Raw genomic sequence first — 20,113 nt, forward strand, 5'->3', positions numbered from 1 at the left:
GACGCAGCAGCGGCGCAAATCCTGCGCCATGGTGCGGGGTATTTACAACGTGACGCATCTGGGAGATGCCTCACGTTGTAAAGCCCTGCGCCACATGTAGGCGTTCCAGGGCAGGTGGGGGAGTTCCGGCGCAGGAACGGTTCCTAAAAGGGGCTGAGTGAAATCTACAAGATTTCACTCAGTCACTTTTAGGCCCATGCTGCGTCAAAACCCTGCGCCTGCTTGAAGCAGGCGTAAGGATTGACGCAGCATTGTACAGATAGGGCCCCCCAGAACATTGCTGGAGCTGCGTCGCGCTTGCGACGCAACTCCAGCAATGCGCCACTTTTACGGCACAGATGCGTCACGCATCTGTGCCGTTTTTGCCCCATGGTGCGCCACATTATAAATGCGGCGCATCCATGGTGGCGCAGCTGTGGCGCATAATAACTGGCGCATCCCTGCTGATATGCAGGGATGCGCCAGTTAACATAAATCTGCCCCGTATGTGTAACAGTGACGTTGTGGCCAATTTATATTAAAGACGAAGGTACAGTAGCAGAAAAGTAATTCCCTTAAGAAAAGGCTCTTCTCTCTCTACTTTTTAGATGGGGGTTATTAAAGATACATTTCCAACAGACCTATTAAAACAAGGTATACAACCATGCTTAGCACTGCATGCAATAACAGGTTAATCAGTCGATATTTTAAAAGACGTGTAAGTATTCTAAATGCAAAAAATGAATCTATCCCTCCTTTTTTGGAATTCACACAGTATTCTAAAAGTACTCCTGGAAGTTGAGGGAGAAGTGGCTTCCCAGGACTGGTTCTGGAATTCTTTTTTGAGTTTTAAGTTCCTTTCAGGCAGGCAGTGACATTCTGCATGTATAAATGTAAAAAGGTTTACATTACACATAAATAATATTGCATTAGTGTAAACACACTTACATTTGTTGTTTGCCTCCTCGGCAAAAGTATTTTCCAATGTAGAATTATATTTACTTCACTCCCTGAAATTCTGGGATTCAGTCCCATCTAGATTTACTCCTGTTCTTGCCAAGAGTATTAGTCCAGTCGTATGCAGGAAATGAATGTTTGTGGATGTTCACCTACTTTCTGTGGCAATATGAGTAAACACTTTGCATGTATAAATTCATATTTTGTGACTACAAATGTGAAGTCACATTAATAAATAAAGCCATCTGCACACCTAAGTTCCATGTGGGTGTGCAAATGGTTTTGTAAATCATGGCCCACATATGTGCTCTGTTCCACAATGAAACGTGTGTAAAGTTCTAACCTAAAATATCCACAGTTCACACATGTACAGAAATGTCATGCTATATCATATGTGATTTTATCCTTCCGTAGAATGCCTCACTTCAGTAAGCTAGAGGGAAATCAGCGCAATAATCAGAAATATGTATTTAAAGTGGCAGTCTGCATGTCTGTGACGCTTTCAAGCTGTGCACTTTAGGATGTTAAAAGAGTACAGAAAAATCCTGTAAAAGTCACACTATGGAGTCAACAAACACTCATTTGAACGTGCCCTTGTGAGGCTGTTTACTCATATGTAAATGGCATCATGCTGCTGTAATTTTACATGTGTATAAATCCTTTCGCAAGTGGAAATGTATGTTTTTTGAATTCCTAAGAGTAAGATGGACTCCTCGAAGAAGTTATGTGTGCATGTAACTGTCACTAAGTTGCACAAATATATTGTGAATCAGGTACTGACCACCCACACCCATCTGGGTCATTTTGCATCCTAAAAGATTAAAGGTATGGTTCCCATCCCCCAATTAACTCTCCTCCCCTCAAGATGGGGCTGCAGCATACTCTATCTTCTACCTCGAAGGCACAGAAGCCAAGCAAGTGAAGTAATGATGCTCCCTTCTTCAGCTAACCCGGAAGTTGGCGGACGGGTTACTCCATTACAAGCGTGACTGATATCCCGCCTGCCTTATTTCAAGTGCATTATATCCTACGACACTAGTAATATGGTGGACTTGATATAGTTACACACCCACTGGCCAAACTCTAAATCTGGCACTAAGACTCTGCACATTAATCTACAGGTACACAGCCCTAAACACAGAGAAAACATTATAGGTGCAGGTCAGCTGTTATCTCATAACATAAAGCCATACCAGACTATAACCTCTCGGCTACAATAATTCATTGTGCCGTAATATTGCTCTGGGCATCTCTAGGTCATACAGCAGCAATAAATGGAAAACAGGCTTGAATGTACCTGTCCTTTAAAGGGATCAGAACCTGCCACCTTCACATCCCACAAAGCCTACAAGTGATGTTTCAGCCTCATGAGCTATCGACTGCCGTAAACCTCAATTTTTGGCATGAGGTGAAGAAGTCGGCATCAGTGCAGTGCTTAAGTGTACACACAGAAATTAAATGCAAAGTGACAGTGACCAAAACATTCCATATTTTGTATTAATAAAGATTATACATCATATAATAGGAAGAAAGTATTCCAGAGGGGTTGGCGGTAGTGCAGGGTTTGAGTTCAGCTAAATAACATCTCCAATGCGCCTTGTTCCCCAGGAGACATCCCCTGCATTTGCAGTATGTCCCAAGTAACTGACAGGGGCGTAGCTTGGTCGGTAAGATTGGGTGCGTGTGCTTCCGATTTTCCGATAATCAGGCTGGCATATAATGTTTCAATACATCATACAACAGGCAGGGTGCATGAGAGGGGCCTAAGGACCACTGGAAAGGGAGAGGAATGTGGATTGGTAGAAGTATTATGAGAGAAAACACAATATTTTGTTAAATAACCAACATTTTGAGGACATTAATAACAGAGAGGGAGAGAGTGTGTGTGCGTTTTTGTCTCCGCGTATGAAAACATCCCTGGGTGAAATCCGACTGACATCTCACAATACCCAACTGAAAGCACCTGTACCCAACTATTTATCAGAAATTACATTTATTAGGGGGGTGTAACACCCCAAACACCCCCCCCCCACCCTGAAGCTACGCCCCGGTGCCTGATCTTGAAACTATTAAATGCCAGAGTGAACAATAGATTCACAATGTGTCCCACTGACACTCCACAGAATGTGTGGTTGCATTAATACTGCAAAAGCTAACGTGTGTGATGGACTGGCAGCTGATCAAAATTTATCATCATTTAGGCTGCAATCTTTTTAGCTGGAGAAAGGAAGCTCACCTCTCCGGTTATAACTGCGGATTCCTGACTCCTGTCTGATGCTGGGTGAGAAGGAGGCACCCCCACTGATCTGATGGACGTCAACTGCGCAGATCCAGAAGACGTGTCAAATGGATCCGGGACCATTTTGGAGCTGTTTTCATAGAGCATACTCTCGACGTCCTCGTCACTCGAAGGCACTGCAACACATTGATCAGCATGCGTGGTTATTACTATGAAAATCCATATATAGTGTCATGGGTTTTGGAAAAGAATTGTTATGTCCTCAACATCCATTCAGCCATAGATATAGCAACATGCAAATGCCCTGAAGTCCGTATAGGCGCAGCACATGCCTGCCCAGCTTGTTATAATTTGTAAAGCGCACTACATACCCATGAGGGTTTCAAGGTGCTGGGGGTGGGGGGGTGCTGCTGCTATTGGTCGAAGAGCCAGGTCTTGAGTTGTCTCCTGAAGGTCAGCAGGTGGTATTGATAGCAGCTGCATTTGAGACAGTAACTTCCTAGGCAATTGGTGAGTTGAGAATACTGATGCTAAACAAGTGTCAAAAGAGGCTAGCCACAACAGTTTTAAAAAGAATTTTTAGCAGTAGTATTTATTGTTGATATTATTAAATATCACAAACATAACAAAATTCATTTAACAATAAAATACACATCTACGATGTGTGGTCATTCAATACAATAGTTCTGTTAAAAAATTCCAACAACAATACATGAATACTATTGTTTGGCCACACGAGTGACCCTATTCATGTATTGTTGTTGGAATTTTTTAACAGAACTATTGTATTGAATGACCACACATCGTAGATGTGTATTTTATTGTTAAATGAATTTTGTTATGTTTGTGATATTTAATAATATCAACAATAAATACTACTGCTAAAAATTCTTTTTAAAACTGTTGTGGCTAGCCTCTTTTGACACTTGTTTAGCATCAGTATTCTCAACTCACCAATTGCCTAGGAAGTTACTGTCTCAAATGTATATTGCCCTGTCCTAGGAATTTTTATTCTTACATCCAGGGGGTCCGAGTTAACCACATATTGATAGCAGCTGCGCCATCATTACTTCTAATGTTATTCTATCTTTATGGATTCCGCTTTCATTTAGTAACACAGTAGGTAACCTCACAATGATGGGACTGTGAGCCAAGCTTATAGTAGGAAACATGTATGCTGATCTTATAAACATGGACTCCAAAAATACCTAGTGAAAGTATAGCACAGCAGCCTCCATTTTAAAAAGTGGAATACAAATGCTGATATGCCTAAGCACTTAAGAGAGAGGAGGCAGCCTTATGGCTAGAGCAGTCGACTTCAAAGCTGAGTCTCGGCAACGACGCTCAACATCCTGTGATTCTGGGCAAATCACTTAATCTCTCCGTGCCCAACAAAAATTAATGTGTCCGTCTGTAACACAACTGGTGCTCATGTAAAATGTTGGCAAATAATAAGCGAGTCTAATCACAGAAGGGACACTGCTATTAATATGTTTCTAATATGGACACCTGTTTAAAAAAAAACTGTAAGTGTTTATGAAATGTATTCATAAATTACAAATCGCTCCAAAAAAATAAAGTATTTAAGAAATATATCAGTAAGTGGATTTTAGTTTAGGAAATGAGATAGCCACAGTGGTATACTGCTGAAATTCAAGCATACATCTAGCCACAAGTGCTATTAGTTGACACATTTGCAGGCCAAATCTGTCTGTGGTATTTCCATAGTAACTTTGCTAACAGGATCTCAAGCTGACTGGCAGAAAGGACCACAAAGGAACATAATCTCGCAGCACTATTGTGAGGTGAGCAGGCTGCGCAATGAAATAAGGCACAAAACGAGGCTTGTATAGCCAACGAATGTTAAAACGTGTGTATAATAATAATGCTGGCGCTTGTAAAGCGCGACAGCTACCTCAAACAGAGGTGTCCCGGGGTATATTGACCACAACTACTTAGAGCAGTGACACAAAAGTGAAAGCTGTGCAAGTAACATACCTGGAACATTCATATACATGAACTTCATGCAAGGTTCTCTATCTAACAAGACTATGGAAATGGAACTAACAAAGGTGCAAATTGTGTGCACAGCTATCTCTAATTATGCACAGCACAGCACATCACCTGCAAATAGGACATCTGAGATAGTGGCCCATCTCCTCTGAAGAGGGGGCAAGCAAAGGTCTGAAAGAGTCTTTCGTTTAGTTTGAAATATTTTGGGCCTTTTTTAGAGTTTGGTAGTCAGATACTCTGTCAAAACGTGCTGTAAATCCTGCCCACTGTATTGCAATTGTCATGGGCTATAATGCACCAGTAATACAGCGCAAGGGATATGCACCACGTTTGTGATGGAATATCCCACCCGTCAATCTCTAAATAATGCCTTTTGCCTGTATCTATGTCGTATGGGCTGGTCACCACCAGTTGAAACCCAAAATGGGGGTAGTCAATATCACATTGTTCTTTTGTTCATGCCTCACTAATCACCCTTGGTGAGGTATTGCACAGTTTTGAAAGGCAGCAGTCAGTAGATTAGTATTGATTTCCCCAAAAGTCTATAGAGCAATTGTATTCTATGTGTGGAAAAAGGGCAGTCAGGAGAATGAAATAAATATCGAGATGCTGTTTAGGAAATCCTAATAAATGTTATCAGTATGAAACGTTATGCCCAACGTGGACAAAAGGAAACAATTTTGAAAAACAAACACATTTCTACACAAATATAGATATGAATGCTTCTTTTTAAACTGAAATAATCACATCTTCAATTTTCAATTATATGTTTTTCAAATGGCCAATTTTCTAGTCTCTTGGGTCAAATGCAAGCGTTCTTGTGAAAGGTGAGGGCATTGCAATTCTAACTTTTCGGCTAAGACACACACAGACTACATGTGCGGGTTGAGGATGTAGTGCTCTGTTCCTTGCCTAAGAACCAACATTTTAACGCATTAACATCTCCCTTGGGGGCATATTATCAAGACAGGCGATAAAATTATCGCCGCTTTAGCGGCAGAAAACTGCCGCTAAAACGGCGATAATGGGCTTGATAATATGCTCTATGGAATTCCAATTGAAGCCCATGTTAGACGTACTTCACATTTAACATGGGCTTCAATTGGAATTCCATAGAGCATATTATCAACCCCATTATCGCCTGTCTTGATAATTTGCCCCTTGGTGCGGTAGTAACACCTAGAAGTGCTCCAAAATACAAATTTAGCATGTTCAAACCGGGGCTGTTAGCAGGAATGGGCTCCTCTTACACTTTTCTTCATGATCACCCAAACAATAAGTGAAACACAGAAGCCCATAAGTACTACCGCTGTTGCTGGAGGAATCTATTTCCTAACCCCATCCTCGTCGCCAGTGTAAAGTCCATAAAATTCAGGAGGACTTCAAGTAGGTTTCAGTAACTTTTATTCCAGTAAGAAGGATAAAACCACCAGTCCTTATTCCAGCTAACCGCCTCCTCCAACACCAACCTCCACTCTCCTTTGCCCACATTCTGTTGCCAGGCTAGTCACAGATAGAACATAGAATGCAACGAGCTGCACAGGCAAAGAAGTAGTGAAGCAGGAACAAGGTTATATAAAAAGGAAATGAATTAAATAAGTAAAACCACAACACTAATGTTCTGTCTTCTGCTAATCCAACATTTTAAGAGACTTTTTGGAATAGAATCTATGCACAGTGGCCATCAAACGTCAAAAATCTCTTCCAAACACTTTACGTTATCTTTCAGTCCCAAGAGGCTTCCTTCTTAGACATAGGCATGCTGGCCTTATCATTGCCCTTCTCAGCCTGATGAACAATATGCAAAGTGTTGATCAAGTCGGAAGAAATTATGATTCAATGGGTAAGTCAAAAGAGATAATTCTCACCATGCATGAAGTGCAAAACTCTATCACTCTGAGTCAGGTGGAGCAGAATTATCACATGGAAATCCACTCCGCCTGATTCAGAGTGGACCTGTTGGAACCCTAGTCCTAAATTTACCAGGATGTAATTCTGGCCAGAAAAATTGCAAGAGGCTTTGGTTGCAGCAGCCCAATCATTTTCTTCTTTTTTTTCCTGGAATGCCAGAACTTAACTTCTGCTTCTTTTCCCATAGCCCCTTCTCTCCACCCCCACCCTACACAAGGTCACAATGCACATTTACCACCTGTTCCTAGCAGATGGTAAATATTTGTGTTAAATGCCACAGAATTGGGAATTCATTGTGGTTTTCATGTCCCACGTGGTTATTTCCATTCTATAGGGTTTAACTCATCAGTGCATAGTACTCGTGCGGTGTTACCGCAGTGTGATGTCAAATCTGCATTAGGAGTCAGCACTCTGCCAGCACCGTGCACATGTAAATAGGCCCTATGAGTTAATGTAGAACATTTCTGTGGACTAGTCCAAGATGATCGAACCATGTGCGTTCAGAATCAGATGAGGGTTTGCGTAACGAACCAAACAAATTATTCTGATCCCCAGAATGTTAATATTACGTTTTGATTCCTTTAATACAAATAGATTCCATGAGAGAGAGATATCCAGTGTATAAAATCCACCTATTGCTGAAAGAGTTAATCTTCAGCACCAGCTTAACATGGAGACCTGTGGGAAGAGGGGATGCAATAAAATGATCCTCGCGTCTAGAATAGCCTCTAAACTTCCATTGCTGAATGCAGATATGTGGATCATGGTTTGGATCTTTGAAAATGGCGAGTAAAAAATGTTTCATAACAAACTACAGTATATAAGAATTATGTTTTACTTCTATAAACCACTGTTCGAAAGAAACGGAAAAACACTGTAGAGGAAACAGATATGAGCTTCCCCTTATAGGTCCCTAGTAGGAATATGTAGGTGATATATGAGCTCTGAAGCCAACTGTTGTTGATTTGATAAGAGCAGCTAAAAATGGTGTGGAGTTGGTGGGACTCTTCTGTGAGCACAGGCTTTTGAGAAAACAAGATCTGCCACAAAGACTGGCCCATTTACAGCCTCTTATGCAGGCTTCATGTTTGTCAGAGATCCCTCCAAACAGCCTTCAGCCTTATAAACGGACATTCTTCAGGGGTCATCAGACATTTTCATGACATCCTCTGCTAAAAGTGCTTAAGCTGAATGATCCCTAAGAAATCTCTTTATCCTATTACATACACATTCCTAGTTTATCCTGCAGTGGAATTCTTATCTGATATGGAAATGGAGCACTGACAAATATGCATCCTAGGGAGCGAAGACAAGGATGTTCACTATTAGATGAGGATAGGGAAAATGAAAGAAAAACGTCTCCCTTAGGGCTTAGATATATGGCATGCTCACTGCTTGCTACCAGTGATGACCTGTATGACAAAGTCCAAATCCAAAGATAATCTAAGCCACAACAAGATAACAGGTTTATCTAAGCAACAACAAGGAACAGCAAGTTTCACTTGGGTCAAGATCCCATGTCATAGTTGTTGGACCTGGCCCTTTCTGCATGGTCACCCCCAAACTAATTGCGTTCCTCCTCCTACTACTTTTTTCTGAATTGTATTTATTGGCTTTAGTACTCATTGCACGTTACCACTGCTAACCAGTTCTAAAGTGCTTGTTCTCTCTGCTTAAAGTATGGAAACATCGGCTTTTACCAAATTTGCACATTTAATTTACTTATAAGTCCCTAGTAAAGCGCTCTACAGGTGCCCAGGACCTGTAAATTAATTGCTCCTAGTGGGCCTGTAGCACTGATTGTGCCATCCAATGATGTAGCCCTTTAAACATGTCTCAGTCCTGCCATTGCAGAGCCAGTGTGTGCAGCTTTAAGCTGCCATGTCGACCTGGCAAAATAAACCCTTTTCCTGGACCCAAACCTTCCTTTTTAATACATATCAGTCATCCGGAAGGAAGGCCCTGGGCAGCCCCAAGGGTAGGGTGCAGTGTATTTAAAAGGTCTTTTAAGTTTTACATGTCCTCCTAGTAAAAATCTCCCGAATTCGTTTTTACTAAAGTGAGGCCTACCCTTCCTATAGGATAACATTGGCGATCCTTTATTACATTGAATAAGCTGTAATTCCTAATTGGGAGCAGGTAGATATACCATGTTTAGTTCTTATGAAATTTTAATGATGACCCCCTCTTTAATGGTAAAGTCAGATTTTTAATTTCAATTTTTAAAATGGCACTTTTTGAAAGTTTACATTAGCCTTTTGTGCCTGTATCCTGTCATGGGTCACATGACTGGGTGTAGCTGACAGTTAGACTTTATGACTTCCTCCTCCAGTCACACAATAGAGGGATTAGGCTTGCATGGATGAGCCATATGCTGGCAGGAAGGAGGGGACAGAGTTCAGAACAGCCTCACTTACAACTGAATAACCGGTGCTCTGCCTTCACACAAAGGGTCTAATGACCCAGCATTGTCACTTCAGTCAGCTTCGAGCCAGGGCAAAGGAGGCAGGGAAGCCCATGCGCTTCAAAGACACTGTCTAGAAGCTTCTTCCACCTTCCAGAACCAGGGCACGAGAGAATAAAAGAAGGACCTCAGTCACCAACACTTGTGTACACTTCTGGACATGTGGATGCTCTGGCAGGAAGAAGAACTGCTATGCTGCCACAAGGACTGCCACTGTGCTGGACTGCTACTCTACAAGTAACTGCTTCCCGGCTATACTGACCTGTTGCTTGATGCCTTCCTGCCTAAGGGGAGGAAGAACTGAAAATGCAACCCATCTTAAACCCAGAACTCCAGAGTGACTCAAAAGGGTAGTCTGCTGGCCTCCTGATCTGAGCCTCAGGGACATAACAGGCCCCCCACCCATCTTCAGTGAGCTCCTGACTCCAAGTAATGTCACTGGACCCTTTGTATGACTCGCTGGCTCTTAAATCAAGCTTTTCAGCTCTTCGTGACTGCGAATAGTGCCGGTTGCAATGGAACCATGCCACGCACACAGAAATTAAGCACAAGCCGCAGCCGACTCGTCTCCATGCACAGCAAGCATTGATTGCTGTGGAGGACTGCCAATGTGAAGCTCCAGCTCACTTGTCTGTGACACCCGGCTTGCTCTTCACGCCATGCCAACGACTGCCAATGACTGCCATCCACGCTCTCCTTGCTCCCCACAACTCTCTGCAATGCAAACGGGACTCTTGGCACAAAACTTGAGAAGGCAAACTTCAACTGAACTAATGTGGGACTGTATCTCACCGCGCTCCATTGCGTTATGCCTGGCCTTTTGACTTTGAGCCAGTCCAGAGCGACCAGATATCCTTGGTTTGTGCTTTATACTTCTAGGGGCTATTTCACAGTTTATGATTTAATAATTAAAAACTCCGGTTTTACTGAATGGAGTTTTGTTGTTTTGGCCTTGTTTTATTTATTAAATATTGCTCTATATTTCTACTTTGGTGTGGGAACTTTTTGTGTGGTGTTTTCACAGTTTTACTGCTTGAAGAGTTGCACAAATAATTTGCGCATTGCCTCTAAGTTAAGCCTGCCTGCTCTTTGCCAAGCTACTAGGTGGTTGAGCACAGGTTAATTTAGTGTAGTGACTTATCCAAACTAGGTTTGTGGCCGCTGCTTGACCAGGGCTCACATCCCAGTCAACCAACAACCCAATTTTTAACAATAGTTAACAAGGAACTGCTTAGGATCTAGAGAACTATTATCTCAAGAATGGCTCTCAATTTGAGAGCAATAAGCTGAGCTCCACAGGTTGAAATAGCATACATGTATATTCAGGGGACCTGCAACAGTGACTCTCCACCAGACGTTTTACGTCCCAGTTCAAAAAAGACCTATAAGGCTTTTCATTAGAGCTTTCCTTTATAGCCTATCCCTCATCAGAGAGAGGCTAACCTACTTTCCCAAAAATAATGACATTACCTTACCATTAGATAGTTCAACACCCCTGACAATCCAGCCTGCTAGTCAGAAATGCCATATTCACAGAAGAGTACAGTGAGGATTGTGGTGTCAAGAGCAATTAGAAAAATTGGAAAGAAAATCAAGCTGTTACCTTTAAGGTATTGGAGAATATCCTTACATGTGTTATAACAGTGGCAAGTAAAGGACTTTTCTTGGATGTTTGCAAAATTATGGTAACATCCAAGCAGTTGGATTGTTTCAATTTCTTCGAAAACCCTGCATACTTCATCCTACTCAGCACCACTCTGAAATGGTGGATACGCATGTAAATGGTTATGGATTGTCACAAATCAAAGATGGTGGATTATAGTGCTTTAAAATCAGAGGTCAATCAAAATGTATGTAATTCCTAGGTTGGAGTGATTCTTGGGTAATCTTTGGATTAGCCAGTTTACTGCATTCTTCTAATGTACCTATGTGGAAGAGGGACACATTAGACTAGTCTTGATACCAACCGCTCCTTTTCTTCATTTGCAGGTCATTGGAGGGTTCCTCTTTGCTAGCAGTAAGTCTACTGCTTTATTCATCGGCAGTCAATTTTGGGGACCAGCACTTATATTTCCTCATCAGACATTTCCCGAGAGCAAGCAGGAGAAACACACACAGGGGACAAAAGGAGGAAGAGAAGGACGGAAAAACTGCCCACAAGGCAGAAAGCAGGGGATGAAGGGGCAGGGAGTGTTTAGCAGTGGATTAAAAAGGCCTGAGGTGGATTCAGGACTACACAGCTGACAATTAATAGCACCTGCTGTGGGCTTCTGAGCAGCACTTTGGCGACCGGCACACATTATTTTACAAATTAAGCACTGAGTAGGTCCGAGCACTTGTTGAGCTCAGGCCAGCTCTGTTTCCCAGCGATGACACTAGCATCCACACCTGCGATGGAAAATGCCATGCACGCCGCATCTTTCAAAAATGAGTGCGCCATTAAGGAGGTCACTTGTCCACCATATAGACAGATGACCCTTGATTTGAGCCAAATGTCCATTGTCCTTGTTAGTCTTGTAATGGACATTTGTCCATAACTTGCTACTTGCTTCCATGACAGCCTACCTAGATTAAGTTGAACTAAATTCGGTGTAGAGTTTGGTGAGGTAATGTTTCCAAGGCAGTTCTAGCAAACTGAACAATTTTCACACATGTTCATTGGCTGTGAAGTTTGATCCGAGATTGCATGTACTTCCACTGTATATAAACACCCTCGGAGGCCACCTTCTGTCAGCTGCCGGGCTCTGCACATTTTATTAAGTAACCTTCTGCAGCTCTGGAAATCACTGCGCCTTGCCACGGAGTGTTGTCAGAATCATCACTAACTAAACATTGTCACCTGCACCTACACTGGGCAGTGGGCTGGGCCATTACAAGTGGGATGCCTACCAGCCCTACCAAGTCTTTGGTGGCTGTGTCAGCCCACGAGAAACAGTCACACCACATCCCCTTGGACTGCTTCGGACTGCAGGAAGGTTGATTAAGTTATGTTGGGTGACCGGCGGGCTAGGGCAGGGCAGTTTCTGCTGGGCAGGTGCGTTTCTGAAGGGGTGCCCACATGTGCCAGGCTGTGTCCTGACTCTTTTTTTCTCTCTCTGTGATTAATTTGTTCAGCAGGTGGATCAACCCACTGACTGCCTTCCTCGATCAGAGTGCGGCTTCGCACCTAGTCAGCAGACACAGCGCCACCTGGGTAAAATATGCAGCACAGGAGACAGTGTCACCATATGAAGTGAGCAGAGGACTAGCTCTGCCTCCGCCAGCATCTCACATAAGTAGCACTTAAGTAACACCACACTTTAACTTAAAGTAGCAGTAAAAAATGAAGAGGAATAGGTACCCTGATGTAACCAAAAATGCCCCAAAATTAAGTTTAGCATGGTAACAAGCACTGAAAATGTTTTAGCAGGAAACCGTCTTAAAAGCAATGAGAAAAAAACAATATACTGCCTGACATGTCTTCTGAAACAAATATGATTCACGCAAGTTAAAAGAATAGATGATGTATATTGGATGAACAACCACAGCAGCAACCTCTGACCAAGCCGCCAAACCAGGGGCATCATTTATACTTCCAAGTAGGTCAGTTAATCAATCAATCACGCGTTTGTTAAACGCTACTACTCACCCATGAGGGTCTCAAGGTGCTGGGGGAGAGGGGTTTCGCAGGTTCCAGTCCATCAAGGAGGGGGTCTGTCGAAGAACCAGGTTTTGAGGTTTCTTGTGAAGATGGGGAGAGATGTTGTTTGTCTGAGGTGGAAAGGGAGGGCATTCCAGGTTCTGACCGCGAGGAAGGAGAAGGAGCAGCCGCCTGATCTGGTCTTTCTGTTGCGGGGGACCACGGCGTAGGAGAGCTTGGCTGATCGTAGGGTCGTTTGTGGTGCGTGGAATTTGAGTCTGCTGTTCAGTGGAGGAGTGTGGCTCAATGGTTAGAGCGGCAGACCCTGAAGCAGAGTTCTGGCCAGGGACCTTCTGGCCAGGGACCAGGGTTCGATTCCCGCCTTGGCGGGGCTCGGGCTCAATTTCCTCTGACCTGTCTATTCTCGCATCGGTGCCTCTTCTAATCACGGGCCCCACGCTGCAACTCTGGGCTATAGCTTGCTTAGCCTCCACACCAGCCCCAACAGCGCTAAGGATGCCTGGCTTCACCCTGGGGGTGCCCAGGAGTGGACACTTCATGGGGAAAGCCAGGAGGGGTTCCACAGCGGTATGAGTATCAGTGCCAGGAAACCGCAAAAGGCGACACCGCAAGGTGGCTGTCTGGTGACAGTGCGCTCTATAAGTACCTTGACATTTACATTTACATTACATTTAGGTATGCTGGTCCGGTGTTGTGGAGGGCCTTGTGAGTGTGGGTGAGCATCTTGAAGGTGACTCTAGCTTCGATGGGGAGCCAGTGGAGTGAGCGCAGGTGTTGGGAGATGTGGCAGTGTCTTGGCAGGTTGAGGACCAGTCTTGCTGCGACGTTCTGGATGTTCTTTAGCTTGTGTGTGAGGTTTTTGTTTATTCCGGCGTAGAGTGCGTTGCCCTAGGCAAGTCTGCTGGTGACCAGGGCGTGAGTGACGGTCTTTCTGTGTTCAAGGGGGATCCATTTGAAGGTCTTGCGTAGGAGGCAGAGTGTGTGGAAGCAGGAGGACGAGACGGAGTTGATCTGGCGGTCCATTTTGAGTTCGGAGTCCAGGATGATTCACAGGTTGCGTGCGTGGTCCGTGGGGGGGGGCATCCTTCCGAGGGCGGGGGGCCAGCAGGCGTTCCAGGCATAGGGGTGTGGGCCCCATTCCAGGTTTTCTTTCAAAGTCAGGCATGGGTCTGACCCACCTGTTCCTATTCTGGACAACTCTAGAGGACCCTATCTAAACCGCTAGAAGTTGGCACAAAGGTTCATGAAAACACTTAAATATCACAAGAGTCAAAATAGCTCAAATTCTAAAATGTACCTGAATCTTCGAGCTCTTTAAGGCTTCAAGGACAGTGAAGAGGAAAGAGAAGGAATGGTAGATAGAAAAAACGACATAAAGAGTGAGAGAGACAGAGAGAGAGAGACAGGCAAAAAGAGATAAATAGAGTCTGTGTGTGGGCGTGCATATCAGAGAGAGAGAGAAAGAGAGTGTGTGTATGTGTGTGTGTTTATATATAGCCGGGAAGGTGCTTGTCCTGTATATGTCAATGAGTGAGTGTGTGTGTCTGCACATGTGGATCTGTGCATGCATATGTCTATGAATCCACCTTTATGTATGAGTGTACGTCTGGTTGTTGGGTTGCTGCTGTGCATGCATATGTGTATGCATCCACGTTTATGTATGAGTGTGCATCTGGTTGTGTGTGTACTACTGTGCATGCATATGTGTATGTATCCACGTTTATGTATGAGTGTGCATCTGGTTGTGTGTGTGCTTCCGTGCATGTGCGTATCCATTTCCCTCGGTCTCTTTCCCTCTGCTCGCCAGACCTACTTTCGCCCACACATAATGGTTAGCAGATTAGTTTCATTCTAAAACTGGAGGATATATTCCTGTTTGCACACACTATCATTTTCAAAATGAAATGATATGCAATTCATAATTGATGTGGAATGAGTGGATGCTTTTAATTTAAGCATGCTCATACACTTCAAAAGACTTGATCTGAAAATACAGCCAGTGAAATTATAGCAATAAAATATTCATACGAAATAGCGTGTTAATGCACTGCTCCGGCAACTGAGGCTAGAGGCGCGCGGACCGAGAGAATACAACGGGACAGTTTTGTTTTCAGTCAGCAGAGTGGAAATTCTTTCGCGTTCAGACAGTAATATTGTAAAAAGAAGTGAGGAAATCCATGTCAGTGATGTGGGGCCATATTATCAAGGAACGGCGATAACATTATCGCCGCTTTAGAGGCAGGAAGCGGCGATAATGGGCTTGATAATATGCCGTTGTGAATTCCCATAGAAGCCCAGGTTCTGGTGTGAACCTGGGCTTCTATGGGAATTCACAAGGGCATATTATCAAGCCCATTATCGCCGCTTTAGTCCTGCCGCTAAAGCGGCGATAATGTTATCGCCGTTCCTTGATAATATGGCCCTTAGTTCCTGTTTATATTTCACATGTTTTACTTAATGTGTCACTCCTTAAGAGTGTTAGTCTACTGCCAGGATGTTGTTTTTTCTACTTTTTTGTGTGTAGCATTTTAGGGGCATATTAGTAAGGGCTGGCGATATAATTATAGCCGTTTTAGCGTCCGTTTGTGGGCGAAAAGCGGCGATAATTATATTGCAATATCATCAAGGACACGCTAGCGCGTGTTTCCTTGATGTAGAGCCCGTTTTTTCACAGCCTCGCCATGCATCGCTAATGAGATGCAAAGAAGGCGTGGCTGTGAAAACAACACATGTTAATATCGTGAAGGCAGCTTCGCGGTATTAACAAGGAGGTGCAGCGATAAGAAAAATCGTGCTACCTCAGTCTTAACTCAGGAATTTAACGTCTGTTAAATTCCTGACTAAGACATACTTTTAATGGGAGATGGATTATGCTGATAGGACCACAGGGTCCTATCAGCAATGTTATCGCTGTTTTCAATGGAACATCGCTGGAAAACCAGCGATGTTCCATTGAAAACACACCTATCGCTGAAATATTATCGCCATAGCGCTATGCGTTGTAAATATAGTGTTATCATGGCGATAATATTCAGCGATAGCTGGCGATAATATTTCTATCGCTATGTATGGCCAGTGATAATTATCGCTGGCCGTTGATAATATGTCCCTTAGTCTTGTATAGTGCCTAATTTGAAATAAGTCGCCTCGTGGTGTTTGCAACGGGCCACAAATTGAGGCCTCTGGAGTTGAGGCTGAAGGTAGAGCGAGTTTATCACAGTGCCTATCAGTGATTCAAAAAGAAGTTTAGAATCCATGGCCATTCAGTCTGTGGCCTCTCTGCAGAGCGCACAGAGACAACCATTGACTAAGTCAGTAGTTCTGGCTGGTTTTAGGTGCTTATCGGTTGTTGTGTTATATCTGGATGCAATAACTGAAAGCTCAGAGAGGAACCAATACTGCTTCGGTGGCAGAGTCTGGAAATCAAAGACATGCAGTTTACATTGTAAGTCAAAGCTATGTTTACAGAGGCTGTGCTGCTTTTAGAGACCTACCACTTTTTGATCCCACTGAAGGCCTGGCTTTTACTGATTCTCTGCACCTTAGCTCCCAAGCTTGTTGATAACCCTGACTGCATGCCTTCCATGTGGATTACTCACCTAGGGTATGTTGTTAAACTAAACCTGCATTTCGTTACTTAATCTAAACACCATCACTTCCGGCCTTGCAAGATATGGTGAGGAGTCACGCTTTTTTCGGTGAGCAGTTATGTCTTACTTCCAATCCACCCTCTGACCTGGAGCAAGTCGATGGCAGTAATGGGCCGGGCGGTAACTCTCTTTTGGTGATCCACTGCTGTTGTAAATTGTTAACCAGTTAAGAAGGTGTAACTTGTACTACATGGTTATCACGGTTCATCAGCTCGTCTCTGCAGGTATTTTTTCTGGTAGCCTTTAGCTGCCGTGAAAAATTGTCGACAATTACAGATTTATTTCACAGTAATTTCCAACTAGTGTGTAAATGCAGAGGAGCAGTAAAAATACTGACAATTTCATTACCACTCAAATCTACTACTGTGCCAGGTTCAAGAAGAGAGGGCCTGACCCGAGACTTCGGAATTTACAGGAGTAAGACACACTTAATCATGGTAAAAACACTTCCTTCACAAATGCTGAAAAAGACGCATTCACTTTTAGCAAATGGTTAATAGATCTCGCATCACAATAAAGGTGAGGTACACAAAAAATGATTTTACGAAGGTTTACCTTGTCATCCAGAACAGAGCAAGATTGTTGCCACTCCAGGTAAGCATGTATTCGTCCGTAAGAACAAAGCCATTTTATTGAGATTTGGCAGAACCTAATGGTGGCACCATAGAGAAGCAGCGGGCATGGGTAGCAAAGGCAGTGCCAGGAGTAGCACTGGGAAAGCTAGGGGTAGCAACTACTACCCCAAATTGACTTCTGTGAGAGCTCCGTCTAGCAAATCGTGCACCAAAAAGTGCTGAAAACACTACTACCTTCACTGCAGTACTTGGAAAGGTGTGTGGTAAATTGGGGGGGGGGGGGGTCATAAGAAAATGTTCCAGTAATTAGTGTTAGGGATACATATTTTGCAGGTCATGCTAACTGTGCATTGTACAGCGTTACAGGCAGGTTCATAAATAACACACTTTAGACATTGAAGGTCAGCCTCGGTGGTCTTTCCCCTAATTTGTTTAGAGACGCCTCCCAGTGCTGAGGTAAAACTGTTTATATTTAGTCATTCTAGAATGTTCTTCTGTGTTATGATGCGAGATCGGGTTTTTTTTACGTGTATTGCGACATCATTCACTGGGTGGCCACTTAAACGACAACTGTGCATTTCCGGGTTATCATTGGCAGATTACCTACATTCGGCAGCAGTACCGGTTCCCGCATAATTATAGATTTTCGACCCTTGCCACATGATCCATCACCTTCTGCATAATTTGTAAACGTTAACAAAAATATGTTTCTCGCTCAAATGGATCAATAGGTACTATACTGTGCTACATAATGTGTTATATAATTTGTTGCTGCGCAATGCAAGGCCTTTTGTCGCAAACTGGCAGCTCACCTTCCAGTTGCTGATTGCTTTGCTTGTGGTAAATTAAATGTAATGAGGTGAAACCTTTTGCCCACACGTAGTGGACATTACAAAATAGTGAACTAATACTGCTTCATACTGTGCTGAATTAAGCCGCATCATTGACCTTTTCTTGCTGCATAATTTGGTCAACCCAGGAGCATAATTTGCTCCTCCCCTGACGCATAATCCACGATATCCTGAATGCAGTTGAGATGTAGCGCTTGTCTCACTCATTCATCACTGTGCAATCAATATCAGTGGCTCACGTGTGAATAATGTACTGACCGCTCCAATGTGAGTTTAGTGCAATGAATCAGGCATGCTCAACTCACTGCTTCTTAGCAGAGAGAGGGATTTCATTTTCTAAGAATACAGATTACAACACTTCACTATAATAAAGCGGCAGAGCTTTCCTCTTCCTAGAAATTAAATCCTTTGAGTCGTTCCGGAGCCTGAAACAGAATTTGATTCTGGTGCTAATACCGCCCAAATAAAGCAGGCCGCTCAGATTATGGCTGCGCGGGGTTAGGTGCAAAGCAATCATCTTTGCTTCACATCTAGGGGTGAACGGAATGCAAATTCCCACTTTAGCACGTTCTTCAGGTATAGTTCTGGGCATTCTGTAGGACAGAAGCAACAAAAATAGCAAGCATTTGCAATGCAAATTGGTCTCGCATTTGCCAGAGTTTGAGCTATTGGAGGGGTAAATGACAATGTCTTTTACTGAGTTTGTGGCATGCTGGGGTGGATTTTGTGGGAGACACCAGGAGTGGCATTGCGATTCTGGAAGACACCCTGATAATTTGGAACAAACTTTTTTAGGAAGCACCAGAAATAAATAATCTGTTTAAGAAATACTGTATTGGAGGAGGAGCCAAGATGGCGACCGGGACGGCAGCGTAGACTCCCGGCTCCGTGAACCTCCGCATCCCGCACGGATATCCTGCACGAGATCCTCACCCTGTGCTACGCGGTCGTGTTTCTGAAGGAGAGTGGCCCCCGACTGAGTGACTCCGAGGTTTCTGGCTGCGGTACCGCCGGAGAAATGAGCATCTGAACTTTGCGGCCTGTGCGGCCCCGGGGCCGGGACCTCGAGTGGACGCCGTGGCCGGGTGGCAGGTCAACAACAGCGGTCTGTTGTGACTGGGTGGAGTCGGTCCACCGGAGCGGTGCCAAACTCGGCCTACATTTCGTCGTGGTCGTTTCTATTGTCAAGCGTAACGGACCGGGTGCATGCCCGGGGGTGCAGCTCTCAGATCCTCCGGTGGCTGACCCTGCCTTTGATAGTGAGCTGCCCGGCCGTCGCCCGTATCCTGCCCGGATCATTGCGGGCCGCCCCCGGATTTCTACGGGAGCCGGTCCGTGGTGGGGACGACTGTTGCCCGTGACCACGCAACGGATAATCTTTGCCTGCCCCCGGAACCAGGTCGCCGGCGACGTGGACATCGAGACGCTTGTCCCGGGGTCCCGGCCCCGGTGAGGGTCGGGCATACTTGGCAGCCATCTTGTTGCGATGAAGCCTACCATCCTGTCCGCTGGGTCGCAGAGGGTTTGTGAAAGTGCGACTTTTGGGAGTGTGGCGGCGCGATCCCAGAGAGCTGTGCTGGGGTACGGCGACCTCCTCGAGGCCCTTGGTGCTCTTCACTCCTCCTTGATCCATGGTGTCGGGGTCTTGGGGAGTAAGCTCGACGGTGTGGCGTCGGCGTTGGAGCAATGGCGACCCGCCTGTCCGCACGTACACAGGGACTACTCACACTGCGCACGGGAGGAAACTTTGGCGGCCACCCCTGAGGTTAGTGCACAGCTGGACACTCCGGCCAGTATGCTACAGTGTGTTCGTCCAGTTGAGGGCCTGATCTGT

At 44.4% G+C, this 20,113-nt stretch overlaps 1 protein-coding gene across 5 annotated transcripts in view; it reads right to left on the reverse strand.

The window, feature by feature from the left end:
- Nucleotides 1-20,113, reverse strand: part of KIAA1549L (KIAA1549 like) — a 667,839-nt gene that overhangs the window by 159,787 nt on the left and 487,939 nt on the right. For all 5 annotated transcript variants that reach the window (XM_085648235.1, XM_085648236.1, XM_085648234.1 and 2 more), the window contains one exon: nt 3,173-3,351. In XM_085648235.1, the coding sequence (XP_085504361.1) occupies nt 3,173-3,351 (179 nt within the window). The remainder of the gene's footprint in view (nt 1-3,172; nt 3,352-20,113) is intronic.

This window comes from Triturus cristatus, chromosome 3_2 (genome assembly GCF_964204655.1).
Source record: "Triturus cristatus chromosome 3_2, aTriCri1.1, whole genome shotgun sequence".
In the NCBI taxonomy this organism is placed as follows: domain Eukaryota; kingdom Metazoa; phylum Chordata; class Amphibia; order Caudata; family Salamandridae; genus Triturus; species Triturus cristatus.